The sequence below is a fragment of the Vipera ursinii genome (genome assembly GCF_947247035.1).
Source record: "Vipera ursinii genome assembly, chromosome: 2".
Lineage (NCBI taxonomy): Eukaryota > Metazoa > Chordata > Lepidosauria > Squamata > Viperidae > Vipera > Vipera ursinii.
Window position 1 is genome coordinate 133,316,846 of NC_139513.1, and position 23,816 is coordinate 133,340,661.

Genomic DNA, 23,816 nt, shown 5'->3' on the forward strand with positions numbered 1-23,816 from the left:
CCATTGTTGCTACTTTGTCATGCCTGCTTGTAGTCAGTCTGTGCGATCTTCTTGCAGCAGCTTACCAGGTGGTCCACTGTTTCTCCACCTTCTTTGCATAGGCGGCACTTACTGTCTGTTGCTCTCTTCTCAATTTTGACTTTGTATGCATTTGTCCTAAAGGCTTGGTCTTGTACAGCCAGAATTAGTACCTCAGTCTCTTTCTTCAACTTTCCTGATGTTAGCCATTGCCAGGTCTTGTTATTAACTGCTTTCCCAGCTATTTTTTAATGTACTGGCCATGTAGTGATTTCTCTTCCCATGCCTCTATTCTGCTCTTCATTTGATCTTTCTAGTAGGCCAGTTTGGTCTCTCCAGTAGTCAGTAAACCTTCGTGATATACTAATTTCAGTGCATCTTCATCACTGTCCTTCAGATATTCTTCCAAAGCCATTTGTTCTTCTTCAACCATCTGATGTACTTGCAGCATTCCATGTCCACCTATTTGCCTTGGTAGATAGAGTCTGTCAATGTCACTGCGTGGATGAAAGGCATGATTCATTGTCATTATTTTTCTGGTCTTCCTATCCATTGCTTTTAGTTCTGCTTGAGTCCAGTCCTCTATTCCAGCTGTGTATCTAATAAATGGAATTGCCCAGGTGTTGATTGCCTTCACGGTATTTCCTCCATTGAGTTTGGACTTTAAGATCTTCTTCACTCTCTTGATGTATTCACCTCTAATCTTTTTCTTGACTTCAGTGTGCTTGATGTTGTCAGCTTGAAGGATACCCAAGTATTTGTAGTAATCTTCCTCATCCAGACTCTTAATGTTATTTTCTTGGGGCATCTTTATTCCTTCAGTTTTCACTATTTTTTCCTTGTTTGAGAGCACGTGTGGCACATTTGTCCAAGCCAAACCCCATTGCAATACGTTGGCTATATTTATGGACAGTGTTCAGCAGTGATTCTATTTCAGATGATGTTTTTCCATACAGCTTCAAATCATCCATGTAAAGGAGGTGGGATAGTCTGGCAGATGTTTTTGATATTTGATAGCCATGTCCTGAGTTATTCAATGTTGTTGACAGAGGAAACAGTGCAATAACAAATAGTAGTGGTGATAATGAATCTCCTTGAAATATTCCTCTCTTGATATTAATCTCTCCCAGTCTTTCACCATTGACCTGCAACTGTGTCTTCCGTTGTGCCATTGGTCTTTGCACAAATTTTCTGATATTTCTACTGACTCCTGTTATTTCTAGGCACTTGATTATCCAGTCATGTGGCAGAGAGTCAAATGCCTTTTTGTAGTCAATCCATGCCACATTCAGATTGGTCTTCCTTTTCTTGCAGTTTTCCAAGATCATTTTGTCTATTAGGAGTTGATCTTTTGTTCCTCTGCTATTGGGGCGGTTTCCTTTCTGCTCAGGTGGAGAGAGATTGTTTTCAACTACTAGATGCTCCTGTACTGCATCAGCTACCACACCGGTTAGCAATTTGAAAGTTGTTGGTAAGCAGGTAATTGGCCTGTAGTTGCCTGGTGTTGCCCCTTTTGCTGGATGTTTCATTATTAGGTAGGTTTTCCCAGTTGTTAGCCACTTTTCAATTTCTCCTCCTTGTAGAATATTATTGAACTGCTTGGCAATGAGTGGGTATATAACAGTTAGATGTTTCAACCAAAACCCAGGCAGTCCATCTTCACCTGGTGCTGACCAATTTTTGATCTTCCTTGCTCTTTTTTCTATCTTTTTTGTTGTTGTTACTAGTTCTTTCATTTCAAGTTCTGTTTTATTTGCATCCACCTCTTTTAACCAAGCCACATCCTTGTTTCTTTGGGTTATCCCATATCTGCTTCCAGAACTGCACTGTTTCTTCCTTGTCAGGTACTGACCGATTCATTGCAGTTTCTCCATTGATGGATTGGTAGAAACCTTTCTGATTGGATTGAAACTGGAAATTCTGCCTATAATTTGCAATTTGAGCTTCGTATCTACTGATTTTCCTGGCTATAGCTGTCATTTGCTGCTTTATTATTTTCAGTGTTTCCTTGATCTTCCTTGCTTCTAAGTGGTATTTTACGTGCAATCTTTCAAATCAGCAAAAAAGAACATACATCTTGGCAGGATAGATCCATAGATCAAAGTTATTTTATCTAGCCAAGAAATCTTTTGATACAGCCTCTTTCCAAGACATCTTTAACCTCTTTCTTCATGCTGGGGTGGAGTAACAACAACAACAAAAAATGATTGACTTCAGCTCTCTCATAAGTTTGGTATTTTAACACCATCAAACGAATTTCTGCTTGGACTATAAAAATAAACCCTCAGTTGTTTACCTATCTTTAGATCCAGAAATGTCTCCAATAATTTTATCATACCAAAAAGAGAAGCAATCTAGAACTAAGGAGAAATTTTCTAAGTTAGAGCAATTAAATCAGTGGTACAACCTGCCTCCAGAAGTGGTGAATGCTCCAACACTGGAAGTTTTTAAGAAGAGACTGGACAGCCACTTGTCTGAAATGGTACAGGGTGTCCTGCCTGAGAAGGGGTGTTGGACTTGATGACCTCCAAGGTCCCTTTCAACATCATCATCATCATCATCATCATCATCATCATATTTATTTAGACTTTGCTTTTTTCCTTTAATCCTTATATTCTTTTTTAATGGTTGTTGAGTTAAGGCTTTACATAGTTGTTGTTATTGCTTTTACTCTGACAATGGATGGTATAAATCTTGTTTTATATATATTGTAAGTCACCAAGGATCACTGTGATTGTGGCAGGCTAGAAGCTAGTTGATCGAATGAATAAATGCATATATACATACAGAGCAGTCTTAGAACTAATACCTCAGCTCTGTGTTACTATTATTTTATCCTGGGTTAGAGAAGAGGAGGAGCACAGCTTTTTCCCACAGTAGTAATGTCCCGTATTTAGTGTGTACATACACACACACACACACACCCTCACCATAGAGATCCAATTGGCTTATCTCAGTTGAGAAGACTGGAATCAAAAAGAGGAAGCAATGTCATGGTCTTTCAAAGAAAGAGGAGGAAGAGCAGAAGAGGAAGGAGTGAGAAGGAACCAGAAGTGGAAGGAGAAATGTGATCTCATGACAGGCTGGACTATTTCTTCAACTGCATTAAACTGACCAGATGCAACGGAAGGTACAGCTGAAAACCTGCTGTTAAGGAAAGGCTATTCTGCTCAGCTGGCCATGCCTCCCTAAAAGGCAACCTTTCAAGAAAACCGCAGCCCAGCATTTTAAAAGAATATATACAGTAATTGGAGATGCCAAAGACGGTCCAGGATGGTGCTCATAAAAAAAAGGAAGGGCTTTAGCACTAATTTACAATCTTTCCCCTATCTTTCAAAGAAACAGCATTTGGAAGCAAGTACTGTAGCTTGAATGGCAAAGAATTGTTGCAGAATAAGAGGGCGGGGGTGGGCGGGAAAACGTGTAAAGGGCAAAAGGAAACAGTTTGGCTTGGTTTCTCTCCTGCCACTGGAGTAGCTGTCAGCCGTCCAGCCACCCCAAATTTGCCCTCCAAGCCACCAGTCATAGCACAGAGTTGCCCGAACTGGCCGGCTTCTCTCATTTGCACTGCTTTAACACGGTATCCGAATCGGCCCAATACACTGAAACGTAAGCCGATCCAATTCACGCAATTACGCTAAACCGCCATTCAGTCCACAGTTGGGCAGATAACACCTTTCAGGTCTGTATTTAACCTGGTGAACCACGTGACGCGAACAAAGCCGACGAGTTCCCAAGTCGAGACTTAAGTCGACACGCATTTGGAACAGATCCCTTCGCAAGAGCCGGAGCTCGTCTTCTTCGCGCCTGAAGTCTTGCCTTCCTGACCAGCGAAGGGAGGGTCAAGGCTAGAATTCCCAACTCTCTCCTGCACGTTAGACGGGGTCTTTCTTAGCACGCACGCACACACACACACACACACACACACACACACCCGAGGAGGGTTGCCTTCGCCCAGTGCTGTTACAGCACCGGAGTTCCTAAACTTGGCGTCCGCTCTCTTTCGGGCTGTCTGCTCCCCTGCCTTCGACGGCCGCCGGGCGCTTTCTGCTCTCGCTGCTCAAGCGCTGCCTTCCCCTCGCCCGGGACTTTCCGGCAAGGCCGGCGAGGGAGGGCAAGAGACCCGCCGGGCATGACGGGGAGCAAGAGGCCCCGATCTGAAGGCGCGGCTCCACTGCCGCCGCCGCGGCGGTTTTGCTGAGCTGAGCTGGGAGGAGGAGGAGGAGGAGGAGAGGAGGGAGGAGGAGGAGGAGGGTAGTAGGTGAGGCTGGTCGTGCCGGCTCCCTTCCCTCCCTCCCTCCCTCCCCACCCCGAGCAGATCCATCCTTCCAGAGGCGGCACGGTCTGCCCGCCTGGGGAGGGCAGCTCGGGAGAGGCGTTTTGGCCAAGGTGTAGCCGGTCGCTTCTTGGCGAGAAGCGGGGCGCTGCCCGGCTCCCTCGGCCTCTCACCTGCTCCTGCGGCGGCAGCGGGGCAGAGGCCCTGCCTAGCTAGGCTCGCCCGGGCTCCCGCCAGCGGTGCGAGGCTCGCCTCCTTCCCTCCCTCCCAGCGGCCGCGCTCTCCCCGGGTGGCCCGCGCGTTGCTTTCGCCCGGCCTTCCTGTCGCCGGGTTGACCATGCTGGGGACCCGCCGCGACCGGCTGCTCATCCTGCTGCTTCTCGGGGCGCTGCTGAGCGCCGATCTCTACTTCCACCTCTGGCCCCGAATGCGGCGCCGCCTCGCTCCGGCCCAGACGGCTGAGCCACGCTGCTCCTGCCCCGCCGAAGCCGCCGAAGCCGCCGCCGGTCCAAAACTCCCGACTCGGCCGCCCGAGAGCGCCTCCGCGAACCGGAGCCGCCAAGCCGACCGCTCCAAGCTGAGGAGGCTCTTCGCGCACCCGCTCTACAGCGCCCCCGAGGGGCCGACGGAGAAGTTGCTCAACGGGCAGGAGACGCTGCGCTACTACCGGCGGAAAATAGCCCGCTGGAACAGGTGCGTAGTCCCGGGCGGGGAAACGCAGCTCCGGCGCCTTTCGCGCAGAGCCAGACCCGAGCCGGGAAACCCGCTTGCGGCTGCGATGCCGGCGGGGGAGGGGGGCGCACAGGCGTGCGTGCGTGCGTGCGTAGCCCCGCGGCTAGCTGGTTTCTTGGGCTCGCGCGGAGAGAGGGAAAGTTTTTTTTTCCCTCACGCGCCTCTGTGCAATAATAATAATAATAATAATAATAATAAATAATAATAATAATAATAATAATAATTAATAATAATAATAATAATAATAATAATAATAATAATAATAATAATAATAATAATAATAATAATAATAATAATAATAATAGTAATAATAATTTAATTTTTATACCGCCCTTCTCCCGAAGGACTCAATGGTGTGTGTGTGTGGGGGGGGGACAATGGGGGGAGTTGGTGCGAGGTTTGGTTGCAAAGTTCCAAAGTCGTCTTACTCGGTTGTCAGTTGTTTGGGAACTCAATTTCAGTATCTCCGAGGAAATCTCTGGGCTAGCAATAGCAACAGCGCTTAGGTTTATATACCGCTTCACGGTGCTTTACAACCTTCTCTAAGCGATTTACAGAGTCGGCGTATTCCCCCCCCCCACACACACACACAAAAATCCGGGTCCTCATTTGATCGACCTCAGGAGGATGAAAAGCCTGCCTTCGTGGAACGGGGTGGGGGGGAAGGGGTTGATGGTCTCTTTCTGCTTCTCCCATGGGCAAATATGTGCTGGGTCAGATTGGCAGTTTCCTCACATCTGGTTGCACTTCTGAATCCTTATCTCTTTGAACACTCCTCACTATCCTTCCCATCCGTGGACCTGTGCTGGGTCTCAGGCTGCAGTGCCCAGAGTGGCTTCTGCCAAACAGTGGCAGTCAGATTTATGCTGAACAAACTGCTAGAATATCTTCAAGCAGGACAGATTGGTTTCTGCCCCATTGGCCAGCCTACCACGCTCAGCCATAGTTAGAAAGCATCATTTGCCTCCATCCATCCATCCATCCCAACCATCCATCCATCCATCCATCCTTTCACCCACCCATCCATCCCATCCACGCAAACACAGACACAGACTCCTAAGTCCTTGTTGCCAGAGCCCATTCTAGGAGTCTGTGCCTTTCCCCACTGTTCTCTGTTCATTCTTGAGCCATTAAAAAAAACAGCGCCCTTGCCAATGTGCTGCCAGTCCCGCCTTGTGCCTTTAGCCCTGATTCCACCTCACTGCAGTCCCCCGACTTCCCTTAAGCCTAACAGATTTTCCACACCTTAAAGGCTTAGATGGCGGTGTAACAAGGAGACTAATCCTATTGTGATACTACTTGAGCTAAGAATGGCTTAAGGCTGTTACATTTGGGGATGGCTGCAGAAAGCAGAGCCAGCTGGTGTGTGTGTGTGTGTGTGTGTGTGTGTTATGGATAAAGGCTGGCTGAGATGTCATTCTTGGACATTGTTCTTCTGTAGGATGGGACTGACAGGTCTGCCAGGCAGACTAATTTTGTGCGACTTTCTTGACAGTGAAATCACAGCGGCTGCTTGAAGCTGAGTTCCAGAGACCATGGGGCTGAGCTATCGGGGCGGGGGGAGCCTAACCAAAATGGCTGTGGCAGGGGAATTGCACCCTCTGGAACCATCACCTGAGAGAATCCACATTGTGGAGAAGTGCAGAATCTCTCTGGCTGGAGAGATGTTGTCTTTGGTGGTGTTGGTTGGGAACGAGTCTTTTTCCAATGTAAATTAGTCCCAGAATTAAGATACTGGTAGTCCTCTGTGAGTCCCTTGGACTGCAAGGCATTCAAACCGGTCAATCCTAGAGGAGATCAACCCTGACTGCTCTTTAGAAGGCCAGATCCTGAAGTTGAAACTCAAATACTTTGGCCACCTAATGAGAAGGAAGGACTCACTGGAGAAGAGCCTAATGCTGGGAAAGATTGAGGGTAAGAGAAGAACGGGACGACAGAGAATGAGGTGGCTGGATGGAGTCACTGAAGCAGTAGGCGTCAGCCTAAATGGACTCCAGAAGATGGTAGAGGACAGGAAGGCCTGGAAGAACGTTGTCCATGGGATTGCAATGGGTCGGACATGACTTCACAACTAACAACAACAGGTTCTCAATTTATGACCATAACTGGGACAAGAATTTCCATTGCTAAGCAAGACAGTTGCTAAGTGAGTCACACCCAGTTTTATGACCTTTTTGGCCACAGTTGTTAATCAGTGCAGTTATGAAGTGAATCATGAAGTTGTTAAGCGAATCCAACTTCTTCCATTGACTTGGCTTGTCATAAGCTGGCAGGGAAGGCTGCAAATGGTAATCATATGATTCCCGGCCTAATTCCTCTCCAAACTTGATAACTTTAAGACTTGTGGACTTCAACTCCCAGAATTCCCCAGCCAGCATGTTTAGAGCCAAAGCATGTCTGGCTGAGGAATTTTGAGCATTGAAGTCCATAAGTCGTAAAGTTGCCAAGTTTGGAGAACCCCTGGGTTATAGGAAGCTGCCTTGTAGAGTCAGACCTAACAAGCTGTCTAACAGTGTTATCGACATGGACAAGCTGCAAGTCCTCAAGAATACAAGCTGGAGTCTTCTAAATCCATTGAAGAGATTCCAGAACTAGATTTGGTATCTTCTGCGGGCAAAGCTACTGCTGAGTTATAGCCCTTCCCTAGGTTAATTCTGAGTTGGTCTACACCAGCCTACTCCTATTAAATACCTTTTAGACCAGGGGTGTCAAACTCAATTTCACTGAGGGCCGCATCAGCATTGCGGTTGCCCTCAGGGGGCCGGGTGGGTGTGGCCTACTGGGTGGGCGTGGCTAGAGTGCGTATGGCCTGCTGGGTGGGCGTGGCCAGCCCTACATCGTTCGCATCAAGGGTGCCTATGGGGGCCTGGGCAGGAGTGGGACAGATCTGAGGGTCTCTGGCAGGAGGAGGGTCTCTGGGCCAGGGCCAAGGCAGTGGGGGCCGTTCCCTCACTGTTTCCAGGATGGCTTCGTGGGCCACATGAAACCACTTCACGGGCCGGATCTGGCCCCCGGGCCTTGTGTTTGACATGTCTGATTTAGACTCTCCCAGATCCTTGGCCTCCACTTCTACCATCTACCATCATCCTCCTGTAGCCAAGCACTTACTGTGCTGATCGCAAATTCTGGGAACTATAATCCCAATATTTCTGGATCGTACCAAGTTGGGAAAGGATGATTATCATGAGGTATTGCAGATGTTTCCTTTTCTGATAACACCACAAGCACCTGCACCTGGCTGCACTCTCCATGAGGAGTGCAGATATGAATGTATATCTATTGATACCAAGTGTGATTCTATTCTTACTTGCTGACTCTTCCCTCCCCCCCCCCGAGATTTGGGGGTGAATAAGGTTGAAGGCCAACAAGGTGGAATTTAATGGGTGAAAGAGCCTTACCCCCAGGTTGTCAGCAGTTTTTACTTCAGTTGTTGGGGGGGGGGTTGTATCATTGTTTTTTGAACTGCCCAGGACTAGGATATCTGAAATGGATGACCATGTATGTCTTATGAATGAATGAATGAATGAATGAATGAATGAATGAATGAATCTTCTCCAGGTGAATTGGAAGCAAAACAGATAATCCTAGAACTGTGTCTCTCAAGCTGTTGACCATGATAATACAACGCCTTCAGACATGAAAATTCACGCTTAATGAGTATCAGAAAAGTATCAGTTGTGATAAGGATGTTCACAAAGCTAGCTAGGGTAAAGCAAATTGATGTCTAAATACTCTGTATTTCCCATTTGGGGAAACATACATTGCATCTGATTCTGATCTAAAAGTAGTCCTCGACTTATGATCACAATTGAGCCCAAAGTTACTGTGATTAAGCGAAACAGTTATTAAGCGAGTTTTGTCCCAGCTGTAAAGTGAATCACTGAGTTATTAAGTTAGTAAAATGGTTGTAAAGTGAATCTGGCTTCCCCATTGATTTCAATTGATAGAAGGTCGCAAAAAGTGATCACATGACCCCAGTGTAAACGTCATAAATACATGCCAGTTGGCGAGCATTTGAATTTTTATCACGTGGCCATGGGGATGCTGCAACAGTCGTAAGTGTAAAAAACAATCATAAATCCCTTTTTTTCAGCGCTGTTGTAACTTTGAATAGTCACCCAATGAAAGATTGTAAGTCGAGGACTGCCTGTACGTCTTCCATTATAACAGTGTCTTATGAGCATTACCTGTATACCTTTTCAAAAAGCAAAATCAGCCATTACTTTCATCCTATTTTAGAAAAAGTCACACTTGCCCATTAATGGTGCAAGTCTAAATCCAGTGTCATCCTTATTGAAGGATTTGGTCAGGGTGAAAATTTAGGGAAGCTTAGCCTTGTAGAAATGAATGGTACAGACAGTTCCAAGATTCAGAACATGAAATCCGTCCTTTTGAAAGGAGTATCTTTGATAACATGACCTTTCAGAAACTGACAAGCTCTTTATATTTCCTTACTTCTTCTAAGAGATGATGACAGAGCGAAAATGTGACCATTAAACTAAGGTATACTTAAAAAGAGTAAAGCAGGGGTGAAAGGGACTGAAATGTGCTGAGCTTGATACCGCAGTGAAATTAAGTCAGGTGCACAGCTAAGAAGGTTTTTCTAAAGATTTGAATTCATCTTACAGTTGAATTCACAAAAGTCTTGCACCATCGGCCCTATCTATAGCATGTCAATCATTTGTGACCTTAAAAAACAAGCGGGTGAGGCAAGTTATATAAGACTTCCCTGTCTAGTCGCAGTAAGTTCTTCTTCTTCTCCAGAGCCTTCTTGAAAACCTAGGGAGAATATAATATAAAAAAAGAATGCTTACTGATGAAAATGCAAGTGTTGGTGTTTCACGCTGCACTAAGTACTATTATGGTTTGTTAGCTTTTGATTTAGCAACGTGTATGAATCCAGCCAATTGTGGCATATATACCTAACCATGGTTTAATGTGGTGTAAGAAATCAGTCACTGAGAATTATGATTTGCAGTGCTGATAGTCCTCGATTCACAACTACAAATGAGTCCCAAACTTCCATTGCTAAGCAAGACAGTTGTTAAGTGAGTTTTGCCCCATTTTACGACCTTTCTCACCACAGTTGTTAAGTGAATCACTGCAGTTGTAAAATTAGTAAGACAGTTATAAAGTGAATCTGGCTTCCCCATTGACTTTTGTTGTCAGAAGATCGCAAAAGGTGATTACATAATCTGGGGGCATTACAACCATCCTAATTATATAACAGTTACCAAACATCTGAATTTTGGTCACATAACCATGGAGATGCTGCAAGTCATAAATGTAAAAATGGTCATAAGTCACGTTTTCCAGTGGCGTTGTAACTTTGAATGGTCACTAAATGAACTGTTGTAAGTCAAGAACTAAGCACATTGCTAAGCACATTGATTTGTGCTTTAGATTGTAAGCCGCCCTGAGTCTTCGGAGAAGGGCGGGATATAAATGGGATTTTTTTTAAAAAAGAACTAACTGTACATGCAGAAGCTTGGTTCATTTATGTAAATCAGGTTAGTGATTTAATGTACATTTAAAGTGACAATAAAGTTATTATTCTATTCTATTCTATTCTATTCTATTCTATTCTATTCTATTCTATTCTATTCTATTCTATTCTATTCCTTCTTTATATACCCAGAGACGTCCATTCATGATGCCTATAGTTTAATATCAGTGCTTAGTGTCATGTCACCTAGTTAGATTAACACTGTATTGTTGTTTAATTGCCATACAACTTCATATGGGCTGGAGCTATCTATGGAAAGCAAGACATAAACCTTGTTGTTTTGAGGTATTTTTTATGTCTTTAAACTATGCTTATGCTGCCTACTTCTTTTGTTCACAGAGCTGTTGACAACATGTAATTTTGGAAAAAGATAATTATAGATAAATATATAATACAAAGGGAGAAATTTTATAAAATAAATACATACACTTTAAAAACTGCAATATGGGAACAAATAGTTGTTTGAGCTGGCTCTGGGGCTGCTTTTATATCTGGTCTGCAAAATTCACAGTAGCTGTTCAACAGCAGCAAAAAGGTGGAAAAAACTTACATTGGCTGTTCATCAGGGTTTGTGTAACACCCAAAAGAGTGCAAGAATATTTTCACCAATGCCCCTACACTTCCTTACAGAGTAGACTTCCACAATCAAGGGGCACAATAGAGAATTTTCTGGTGTCATGAAGGATTTCTTGATTATCTAAAAAATACTGTTGTTCTTGGAGAGAGAAACTCAGATATATGGGTGCTGAGCCATTTAGGTGATAACACAAAGCACCAGTAGCTTTTATTGGGTGCTGAATGAAAAAGAAAGTCAATTTACTGTGAATTAGTACACTACATCCTCTTTCTGTTTCACAGAAGCCCTGAGCTACAGTGAGTTATTTCTAATACAGCAAGGATAATGTGTGAAAATGAAATGTGTTGGAGAGCAACTATCAACTGGAGGGGTCAAACAGGGAATTAGTCTGGAATCATTACATAAACACAAGTGGGCAAGGTTTGACCCCCACCCCTTTTGAATGCCATTGAGCCTTGTCTAGTCTTTCCTAGGTCACAGCTGCCAGTCTGAGAAGATTCCTGTAAAGTAGGCATAGCAGAATAAAAGTGGCTAATTTGAACTCTACACATCTGTTGTTTGTGCTTAATAATGGCTGACACTTCTAGTTAGGGCTGACCAGAATCTGAAAATATGGTTGCATGTTAGTATTCAAATCCTGGACAGTGTTTTGCCTGAGCAGCTGACTGGGGAATATGAGTTGTGTGGAATAAGGATACGTTATGTGAGCATCCATATTCATCAACTGGAATGACTTGATGCAGTACCATGTGAACGTATTTTCTAAAACAGACATGTCAAACACAAGGCCCGGGGGCCAGATCCGGCCCGCGAAGTGGTTTCATGCGGCCCACAAAGCCATCCTGGAAACAGTGAAGGAACGGCCCCCACTTGGCCCTGGCCCAGAGACCCTCCTTCTGCCAGAGACCCTCAGATCTGTCCCACTCCTGCCCAGGCCCCCATAGGCACCCTTGATGCGAACGATGTAGAGCTGGCCATGCCCACCCGGTAGGCCATACACACACTCTAGCCACGCTCACCCAGTAGGCCACGCCTACCCAGGCCATACCCACCCAGCCCCCTGAGGGCAACCGCAATGCTGATGCGGCCCTCAATGAAATTGAGTTTGACACCTAAAAGAACCAGGGTTAGGATTGGCTCATTTTGCAGTTTGCTCTCTGTTGAGGGCCTTATCCCTGATATTAGGTGTTATCTCCCTAGCAGATTACAGGGAGTAAACTAATGGAGAGAAATGGCTTTTCACATTGCGGCCCATCAGCTATTTCTTGGACTGAAGTCCTGTTGATTTTTCAAGCAGATACATCCAGGTCAGCATGTTTCCGAGGTCAGCCTTGGCCTGATTAAAATCCACAGAGGCACAGAAGTTTAAATAAGAGCAAAGAGATTGCTGTTTGAGTAGTGGCCTCTTTTCCAAATGCAGCAGTCAAGCTTGTTTAACAACTTACCGGCTGCCTTTAAAGTTAACAGGGTCACTTTTTGTCCTACAGGAAAAGTCATGTTGAAAATCTTGTGCAGGAGCCAAAATCCTTTATCGGAAACTGCCAGGGCGTCTGTCTGAGGCTGGGTCTCTAATCAGCACAGCTTATACGATGCCCGAGAAAATAACAACTTCCTCTTCCAGAAACACGCAGACACATGCACACACACACACACACACACACACACACACACACACCTCAAAAAAAGTATAAAGTAAGAAGAAAACTGGTGTGAGATCCAGCAAGCTGATCAGGGAGCATTGCTGACTGCTTCGATTCAAAGGAAGGAGTCTTCCCCTGTTTAAACCACTGAAATGTGACAGCGGAGATAAAGAAACCCGCTGCTTAGTACCAACGACTCATGACAACAGAGATGAAAGACAAGCTCTTCCGTCGGGCTTTTTTTAAAAAAAAATTGTTACATATTTAAACATTTATTCTCAACTGTAGGTTTTAGCAAAATGCACATAAAATCACCTCAACCGTATCAGCACAATAAGGTAAAGGTAAAAGGTAAAGGTTCCCCCATACATGCGTGCTAGTCGTTTCCGACTCTAGGGGCCGGTGCTCATCTCCGTTTCAAAGCCAAAGAGCCAGCGCTTGTCAGAGGACGTCTCCGTGGTCATGTGGCTGGCATGACTAGATGCCAAAGGCGCACAGAACGCTGTTACCTTCCCACCGTAGTGGTCCTTATTTTTCTACTTGCATTTTTTATGTGCTTTCGAACTGCTAGGTTGGCAGAAGCTGGGATGAGTAACAGGCACTCACTCTGTTACGCAGCACTCGGGATTCGACTCGCCAAACTGCCGACCTTCTGATCGACAAGCTCAGCGTCCTAACCCACTGAGCCACCGTGTCAATACATCCCCTCTAATATTAGCAGCGCTGTTTGTCTGGATGTGCTTTCGATACTTCCTTGCAGCTGTTGCAAACTATGCAACGTGTGTTCCATCCCCTGTTTGTCTTCATCGGAGAACAACAACAACAACAACAAAGGATTAAAAAAAATCTTTTTAGTCTCTTTCAGCTGGAATGAGGTGGGGTCACCCTCCTCTTTTCTGAGAGACACATTCCTGGAGGATAAGCTATTAAATGGGACGGAGGCAAGCAATGAGTAGGGATAGAGTCAAAACTAACCCTTAATCGTTTTTGTTCTTTTCCTGACATCTCCTTCCATCCCCCTCCTCTCCTCCTCCAAAGGAGCCAGCCATAGAGAAAGATTCTTTATTCATTATTTAATAGGCTTGTATACCTCCTGCTCCTGCCAAAGCCAACCTGCAGTAGTTAACAAAAATGACAATAACAGTAAAATTCAACTCAAAGCAACCAACCTCCAAAGAAGGGCATTTTCCCTAATATCCCGGCTCCAGGTGCTGCATATGGGCAATGTGGAGTGTGCTGATGGTCATTGGGGAGGCAGCTTCAAATAATATGTGCCAAGCTGGAAATCATGAGGCTCCAGTTGGGTCTGCCGGTCCACTTCTTGACCATTTTCCTGCCTGTCCATTTCCCCCCCCCCCCTAGCTTTAATGCGACTTCAGCCTTGCTACTGGCAGCTTTTTGCTTTTAATTTTGTCAATGGCTTGACTGAGCAGCCATCTAGTCAATGTGCAGAGCACACTCCTCTGGCATTGATTACCCTGTCTCTGGTTTCACAAATAGGATGAAAAGAATGACTGAAATCTTTAGTTATTTGGCTTGCTGTGTGTGCTTTTTTCTTTGTCCCTAAGCGCAGATGATCCATTGACCTAGTAAGTGGCTGAGCAAGCAACTTAAAGAGATTCAAGACCTCTTTACTGCCACCTAGTGGTTGTTGCTGTTAGCTGCGAAGTCGTGTCCGACCCATCGCGACCCTATGGACAATGTTCCTCCAGGCCTTCCTGTCTTCTACCATCTTCTGGAGTCCATTTAAGCTCACGCCTACTGCTTCAGTAACTCCATCCAGCCACCTCATTCTCTGTCGTCCCCTTCTTCTATTGCCCTCAATCTTTCCCAGCATTAGGCTCTTCTCCAGTGAGTCCTTCCTTCTCATTAGGTGGCCAAAGTATTTGAGTTTCAACTTCAGGATCTGGCCTTCTAAAGAGCTGTCAGGGTTGATCTCCTCCAGGACTGACCGGTTTGATCGCCTTACAGTCCAAGGGACTCGCAGGAGTCTTCTCCAGCACCAGAGTTCAAAGGCCTCAATTCTTTGGCGCTCAGCCTTTCTTATGGTCCAACTTTCACAGCCATACATTGCAACTGGGAAGACCATAGCCTTGACTATACGCACTAGTGGTAGAACAGCCAAACCGCTGAGCTCTGGACCTGTCCTAGAAGGTGCAAAGCTCTCAAACTAACTAGCCCACCTCCAGCTTCGGGCATATAACTGAAAAAACTGGGCCATAGTTTAGTACTTTGGCAGCCTGTGTGAGGGAATTCCTTTCCCAATAGTGCTTGCTCCCTGGGAAGCCCTAACTCCTTGCAGTCTCTCATTAGATTATGTATACGTAGTCCTCTACTTACAACCATTAGTTTAGTAACCGTTCGAAGTTATCACAGCACTGAATAAAGCGACTTATGACCTTTTTGACACTTATAACCATTGCAGATTCCCTGTGGTCATGTGATCAAAATTCAAACACTTGGCAACTGGTTTGTATTTATGATGGTTGCAGTGTCCTGGGGTCGTGTGATCACCTTTTGCGACCTTCTAACAAGGGAAGCCAGATTCACTTAACAACCGTGTTACCAACATAACAACTGCAGTGATTCACTTAACAACTGTGACAAGAAAGGTTGTAAAAAGGGGGGAAACTCACTTAACAACTGTCTTGCTTAGCAACTGAAATTTTGGGCTCAGTTGTGGTCTTAAGCTGAGGGCTGATAGTATTTGAAATCATTTACACAGGAAAGCCCTTTCTCAAACTCTTCATGTTCCACAACTCTAATTCACTGGCTGTATCTCAGCTGTGCCCATCTGGGCTGCCAACTCCTGGTTGGCATCCCAGAGATTTAAAAAAAAGCAACCTGATTCTTTGCTGCCAGGGTCAAACTGTCAACACATATATATTATATCTAAGGATTTTTTTAAAAAAAAGCCAATAATACAATGGGAAAGGAAAAAGAGGAAGAAATGCTGTGCACAAGTAACAGAACGCTGGGCATGATAACAGAAGGAGGATTTCCACATCCCAGAGAACAGTAACCAGTGGAACAACCTGCCTCCAGAAGTGGTGAATGCTCCAACACTGGAAGTTTTTAAGAAGAGACTGGACAGCCATTTGTCTGAAATGGTATAGGGTTTCCTGCCTTAGCCGGGGGTTGGACTAGATGACCTCCAAGGTCCCTTCCAACATTATTATTATTATTATTATTATTATTATTATTATTATTATTATTATTATTATTATTATTATTACATTGGATAGGACCGAAATTTTAACCAAGGGAGCCGCTATTTGTGGCCTTTGGAATATTGTGCATGGAAGTTGTATGACCTTCCGTCGTCCCATGTACACTGTAGGGGGTACCCTATGAGGGAAAAGAGCAATTTGAAAATTTGATCAATAAATATAGTATGACATACTTTCCTAGCTCCTCTAGGATAAGAAGGAAGCAAAGCAACTGGTTGTTTCGGCCCCTGTTCCCAGGAACCAAGAAAGATATGAGGAGTTACTTCCAAGTGTTTACTTTTATTGTTGCTCACCAATAGACAGAAATCTCACCAAACTAAAGCAACAATTTGCATCACTACAGATATACTCTGAGAAGTGCTAGGGAGGAGCCATTTTTACTCTCTTCCTCCCTACCTGGCTTTCCATGCTTTGCTGCCTCTTTGCCCTCTGGAATGTGGCCCCTCCCTCCTGGGAATTCAGACTACATTCCACCACAGAGATACTAGCATGCAACTTTACCCTATCTGCTGTCCCCTACGTGGATTATATACCATCAAGTCATCTTCATCTCCTAAAAAAAAACGGAGTCCCTGCAGGTTTTACTCCACTAGACATTGCCAACTGTAGCAGGTGGTGCTCATCACAGTTTCAAGACCACTGAGCCAGCACTGTCCAAAGACATTTCTGTGGTCATATGGGCAGCATGACGTCATGTAACCTTCCACTGAAGTGGTACCTATTCACCTACTCGCATTTGGATGCTTTTGGACATCTAGGTTGGCAGGAGCTGAGGATGGGAACTCACCCCGTCATATGGAGCTCAGGTCTCGAACCTTCATCTCTTAGCCACCACATAAAAAGATATTCTCAATGAGTCCCTAGATGGATTGAAATTCTCAGCTAGCAAAGGTTGCTAGGCTGATCTAGATCGGGACTGAGAGGAGACATTCACTGTTCATTTGCTCAAGAACAATTGATCCAATTTCCCATAACTAGAGGCAAACCATAAATTCCATGTCTTTTTGATGAAAGCAAGGCGACCTGATTCATAGTGACAACTGGAGCCAGCTTCACCATTAACTTCTTCGTAAAAAGCAATGAGGGATTTGTAGCAGCAAAAATTGAAAGTTTTTGCGAGAGAAGAAGAAAGGGAAGTACTTGCAGGAAGAAGCATAGCGAAAAACAAAAAGGCGAGCTCTTGGAGGAACGGAAAGGAAATATAAGCTGCCCAAGTAAGCTGTGGTTGCTTTTTGTGGGTTGCTGTTGCAGAAAGGCAATGGGTTGATCAATTGTCTCTGTGTGAGAAAGTGACAGCTTGTTTGTTTTTTTCAAGCTACTAGGCTGGAATGAAGTCTATCAGGGTCAACCTTAATTTCACTTCAGACCAAAGAAATGTCTTACAAGAAAATAAAAGGAAGTCTCATCTGTCTTTAACCAATGGATAAACATCTGCAATATAAAAAAATCAACCATAGCACCTTGGAAGCGTGCCTGGAACAACCATCCAAAACAAAGCTATGTTTTTAAATTAATGGAAGTGTCCTGAAGCCTGTACTCAGATATTGGGAATCGGATCCAAGATTATTTCCAGAATCCCGATGGCTTCCTGGGCCATCAAAATGTTGCTAAAGGCTCTGTTGTATACTGAAACTTCATGCGGTCCAAAGCCAAATATCATTTCTGTGCAGCTGTGGGATTTACTTCAAGAATACTTTATTGTGCCAAAACCCAAGAACTAGTTTGGAGTAGTGGTTAAGGCCTCAGACTAGAAGCCGAGAGACAATGAGCTCTACTCCAGCCTTAGGCACAAAGCCAAATGGGCGACTCTGGGCCAGTCACTCTCCCTCAACTCTATAAGGAAGCAAGCAATAACAAACCTATTCCCCAAAATCTTGCAAAGAACTGCCACATAGTTTTCCCCTCCTTCTCCTAGTAGAAAATGTGTTCTTAAGAGCTGTGTGGCTGCAGGGTACACTCTCCAACATAAACAGCAATGACGGGCAGATGGACCGCTAGAATTTCTGCTTGTCACAGATGGTTCCTTCACTTTTCTTAGAGGTTTTGGACTTATGATTAAGTCCATCCACACTTCAAAACTGATTTGGAAGAAGTCTTCCAAACAGCACAAAAACACAGCCCCTCCCTGCTATTCATTACAGCAGGTTGGTTATTTTTCAGGCATCTGGGCAAGCTTTAAAACTGACGTTGCTGCAGCAATTTAGGAGCTGACTCATTAAAGTTGCTCTTAAAGCAGAAGTAACTCTTTCTACCTGCAGCAGAGGTTGGAGAAGAGGAGGTTCCGTATTTCCACCTGTGTTTATTATAAAAGGTAAAGGTTCCCCCGCACATGCGTGCTAATCGTTTCCAACTCTAGGGGCCAGTGCTCATCTCCATTTCAAAGCCGAAGAGCCAGCGCTTGTCCGAGGACGTCTCCGTGGTCATGTGGCCGGCATGAGTAGACGCCAAAGGCGCACGGAACACTGTTACCTTCCCACCATAGTGGTCCCTATTTTTCTACTTGCATTTTTACGTGCTTTCGAACTGCTAGATTGGCAGAAGCTGGGACGAGTAGATGCGGTTCCATTGAGGACCACATGCTGAGTACGGCCTGTCAGCCAGCTACGAATCCATCTGGTGGTGATGCTGTCTAACCCACATTTTTCTATCTTATCAAGTAGTAGTTTGTGATCTACTTTATCAAATGCCTTACTAAAGTCCAAGTAAATTATATCCACAGCATTCCTCTGGTCCACTAATTTTGTTACTTGGTCAAAGAATGCAATAAGATTTGTCTGGCATGATCTGTTTTTGACAAACCCATGTTGGCTTTTAGTGATAACTTTGTTTGCCTCTAGGTCTTTGCTGATTCATTATTTGATTATCTTTTCCAGAATATTCCCAGGTATTGAGGTCTGTAGTTTCCTGGATCTATTTTTTTTCCTTTTTTGAAGATGGGAACTACATCAGCTCTTTTCCAGACCCCTGGTAGTTCTCCAGAGCTCCAGGCTTTTTGAAAAATATAGTTCAGTGCTTCTGAGATCACATCTGCCAGTTCCTTGAGAACCTTGGGATGTAATCTATCTGGTCCTGGTGATTTGGACTCATCTAAGGTTGGATAGGTGCTCACTTACCATTTTCTTGCCTATTTTAACTTGTGTTTCTATTCTGTTTTTTATGGCACTGTTTTTCATAGGGTGGACTGTTTTTTTCCTTTTGTGTAAAGATAAGATGACCTTTATTGTCATTACATATCAATAACATAAATACTAATCACTGCCCATCTTGAATAGGTAATAGAAAGAGGAAGCTTTAGAGTTCACAAGGTTAATACTGTATGGAACAAAACTGTGACTGAATCTGGATATTCTGCTTTGGATCATCAAATGAATTTGCTTTAGAAATTATTTCAAGGGGAGAGAAGAGTGTTTGCGGAAAGACTCAGGGATGGAGGGTGATGTTTCTGTCTTTTGTTTAGTTATGATCAAAGTGCAGGTGACGTTCTTGCACTTTCTCTATACTATCATTTCTCCTGCAAGTTCTCATATTTCCATTAAATCCCAAAAGAAAAATCTCATGAGGAAATTCTTTCTCCCATTGGGATTTTTCAGTAATAGTACTATTATCATTGTTAAGGAGGAACCTTATCGTGGAGAAAGTATGGGAGAAATTCTCCTTCCCTGGAGAAAAATAGAGACTCCAACACTTAATTTCTCTCCATGCAAATTCAGTGAAAAATTTTGAAAGGCCAATTGTGTTTAACTTCAGTCTCAGCCAAAGTGAATTTATAGTCGTGAACCAGCACAGCATGCTAAGCAAAATCAAATCTAATCACATTATGGCTCTGCATTTTGTGTGAATCAGACTAGAGCCTAAAAGAAAATGTTAATTGTATCCCATCCACTGTGGTATAAGTAGTCCTCAATTTACAATCACAAATGAAATCAAAATTTCTGTTGCTAAACAAGACACTTATTAAGTGTGTTTTATCTCATTTAACAACCTTTCTTGTTAAGAAAATCACTGCAGTTGTTAAGTTAGTAACACAGTTGTTAAGTGAATCTGCCTTCCTCATTAATTTTGCTTGTTTGAAGGTCACAAAAGGTGATCACATGACCTCAGGCCATCCCAACCATCATAAATAGGAACCAGTTGCCAAGCATTCGAATTTTGATCATGTGACTCATCAAATTTGCAGATGACACTAAGCTGGCAGGAGTAGCCAACAACCAGAAGACAAGCTCTGGATCCCAAAAGAACTTGACAGACTAGAATAATGGACCCCATCAACAACAGGTTTTATACCAAGGCAGGAAAAACCAAAGGTACAAGTATAGATTAGGTGAAACCTGGCTCAAAAATAATAACTGTGAGAGGGACCTTGGAGTCCTAGTGGTCGATCATTTAAACATGAGCCAGCAGTGTGCAGCAACAGCCAAAAAAGCTAATACAATCCTTGGTTGTATTAACAGAGGCATAGAATCAACATAACATGAAGTATTTATAAATCCTTAGTAAGACCACATCTGGAATACTGCATCCAGTTTTGGTCACCACATTACAAAATAGATATTGAGACTTTGGAAAAAGTGCAAAGAAGAGAAACTAAGATGATTAAAGGCCTGGAGACAAAAACATATGAAGAACGATTGCAGGAAGGACTGGTGGTGACATGATAGCAGTATTCCAGTATTTGAGAGGCTGCCACAATGAGGAGTGGGTCAATTTATTTTCCAAAGCACCAGAGGGCAGGACAAGGAACAATGGATGGAAACTAATCAAGGAGAGAAACAATCTGGAATTAAGGAAAAACTTCCTAACAGTGAGGACAATTAACCAGTGGAACAGCTTGCCTTCAGAAGTTGTGGTGCTTCATCACTGGAGGGTTTTAAGAAGAGAGTGGACAGCCACTTGTCTGAAATGGTATAGGGCAGGGGTAGGCAACCTTGGCTTGGCTCTTTTATGACTCGTGGACTTCAACTCCCAGAATTCCTGAGCCAGCATGGCTCAGCTTGGAAACTCCCTTTCTCCTCAGCATGGCTAGCTCAGGAATTCTGGGAGTTGAAGTCCACGAGTCATAAAAGAGCCAAGGTTGCCTACCTCCTGCTTTAGCAGAAGATTGGATTAGAAGACCTCCAATGCCTCTTCTAGTTCTATTCTGATTGATTGACCATGGTTTTGCTGCAACAATTCAAAGTGTGAAAAATAGTCATAAGTCCTTATTTTTTCACTGTAACTTTCAACAGTCACTAAACGAATGGTTATAAGTCAAAGATTATATATACTCATTCCATCCTTCCTGGAGGGAAAAAAAAGCTTTTTCTTTGCGTTTCTCCTCTTTTCTCCCCTTCTTTCTCTTATCCATTGCAGTTGATTTATCCTTTGCAATTTTCTTTTTTTGGAGGCTTTTTTGTTAGCTGCCAAATAAATAATCTGCCAAGATTATTTCTGTGCAGTCTGGGCAAGCCATTTGCCCTCGTGTGACTTAGCATTGCATTGTATTCTTTGGGTGTGAGACAGTATTGATTATTGTGCAGCTGCTTTGTAATGCAATATATGCCCTCCATAAACTGGGGTGCCATTCAGAGAAGTTTAACAATCTGCGTTAACATTAGACTTGTCTGGGTTTTAATGCCTAGCTGCAAATAAAGCAAGAACATGTTTTGGAAGACTGAATTCTTATACAGTAACGCCAAGATGCATACCGATTCATAAATTGTGTTGCCGACACTTTACAATCTCATAAACTGGAAGCAAAAGGCAGACAAACGGTCTTAAATCTCAAGGGACTAATAATTTAAATCACGGACACACAACTTAATTCAGGCTGCATTTACATGAGATCTTCTTACCTGCATATCCCAAGTAGCAGGCGAAAATAAAAAGTGCAAAGAGAAAGGCCGATCAGAAATCTGAAAAGAAAAATAAAGCAATCAAATCCTCTAGCCCATTTTATATTCATGTCAAGAGCTGTGGCAAGCATCTGAAAACAGCTGAAGATCATTTCTGCAGTTGGCCTAGAAAGAGCTCAGCAATTTTATTTCAGGCCATGGTGGGGTTTGTAAATTTTGATAGCAGAAGTAAAATGGGCAAAGCTCAATCATAATTTTTTCCTTGGAAAAAGCAAGGAATTGCTGCACACACATTTGGTTGGGATCCTGATTCCCAACTCCCAACAATTATTGGAGTTATACTTTTTGGTCTATTTTAACTATGATTTGTTGAGGAAACCATCGTGGCCTATTTCATTCACAGGGCCCCGCCTAAGATGAGCATTCAAAACCCAAAGTGGCTGGATTTAGTCAACAGGATATTAAATAAATGAATGAATGAATGAATGAATGAATGAATGAATGTATATTTAATTCACCCACTTTCAGTGTCTCTGTGTCAAGTGTCCCCAACCCCCAGTCTGTGGACTGGTACCGGGCCGCGGCATGCCAACAACTGGTCCACACAAACAAGCAAAGCCCCATCTTGATTCTAATGTGATTTATAAGTACAGCTGCTGTTGTGATTGATGCATATTTACTTCCATACAAATGTCTAGAAATTATTTGGAAGTAAGACTTGCTTACGATGAAAATCTTGGTGCATGTTTACGAAGAAGTAAGTCTTCCGTTTTCTTCCATAGAAGCTACATCTAGGGAAATAAGCATAGCTTTGTAGCCTGCATCAATTAACAGCATTCAAATTAATTGAATTGGCCTGGGTGGTATCTGATTATTTGAGCATTGGCTTCATATAGCAACTCCAATACTATATTTTTCCATTTGTAAGTACTATGGCTTCCTCAGCACCAGGATGTTTGACTTTCACAACTTTAAGACTTATGAACTTCCATTCCCAGAATTCCCCAGCCAGCATGGGAATTCTGGGAGTTGAAGTCCACAAGTCTTAAAATTGCCAAGGTTGGACACCCCTGCTCAGCACAATTTACCTGAGCCTACCAGAAGCAAACCAAGTTTAGATGTGGTGGGGCATCACTTTCCTATACAAAGATATTGTCAGTTTTGTGAATAATACAAAATGGAAATGATGCCTTCTGGTTCCACCCACCCCCCACCCCCCGCGTTAGTTGGTGAAATGGGCAAACAGGGCTAAATCCATCAGTGTTGGTGTGGTACAGTAGGCATTCAAAGGTCAGGATCGTCTGCCAAATTTTCCGCAAATTATTTTTTGCAGAATTATACATTGTCTTATGTAATGTTCCACTATACATTTGGAGAGTGAATCAGGTCTGATAATTCTAGGAACAAGAATTATTTCACATTCCTGGGCCAATTCATAAAAACCAGGTTTCATCAGATTAAATTGGATGACTCATAGGTGGCATTTCTGCCTTCAGTACACATTTGCTATTCTTCTACATTTATCTTAAAAGGGACGCAGTGGCTCAGTTGGTTAGGACGCTGAGCTTGTCGATCAGAAGATCGGCAGTTTGGCGGGTCAAATCCCAAGTGCTGCGTAGCAGAGTGAGCGCCTGTTACTCGCCCCAGCTTCTGCCAGCCTAGCAGTTTGAAAGCACATAAAAATGCAAGTAGAAAAATAGGGACCAATATGGTGGGAAGGTAACAGCGTTCCGTGCGCCTTTGGCGTCTAGTCATGCCAGCCACATGACCACGGAGACCTCCTTGGACAAACGCTGGCTTTTCAGCTTTGAAACGGAGATGAGCACCAGCCCCTAGAGTTAGCATGTGCAGGGGAACCTTTACCTTTACCTTTTACATTTATCTTGCAAAACAGCTTCCCTCCTATGTCCAAGCACACTGCCATCTTCACTCCACTTTATGCCTCTGAAAATAATTGTTGCCTACAAAAGTTTGTACTACAATGATTGTGTTGTAGCCATAAGAGC

At 43.8% G+C, this 23,816-nt stretch overlaps 1 protein-coding gene across 1 annotated transcript in view; it reads left to right on the forward strand.

The window, feature by feature from the left end:
* The first annotated feature begins 4,436 nt into the window (after positions 1–4,436).
* FAM20A (FAM20A golgi associated secretory pathway pseudokinase) overlaps positions 4,437–23,816 on the forward strand; it is a 52,676-nt gene continuing 33,296 nt past the window's right edge. The window contains exon 1 of the mRNA XM_083353180.1: positions 4,437–4,987. Within this exon, the coding sequence (XP_083209306.1) occupies positions 4,632–4,987 (356 nt within the window). The 5' untranslated portion in view covers positions 4,437–4,631. The remainder of the gene's footprint in view (positions 4,988–23,816) is intronic.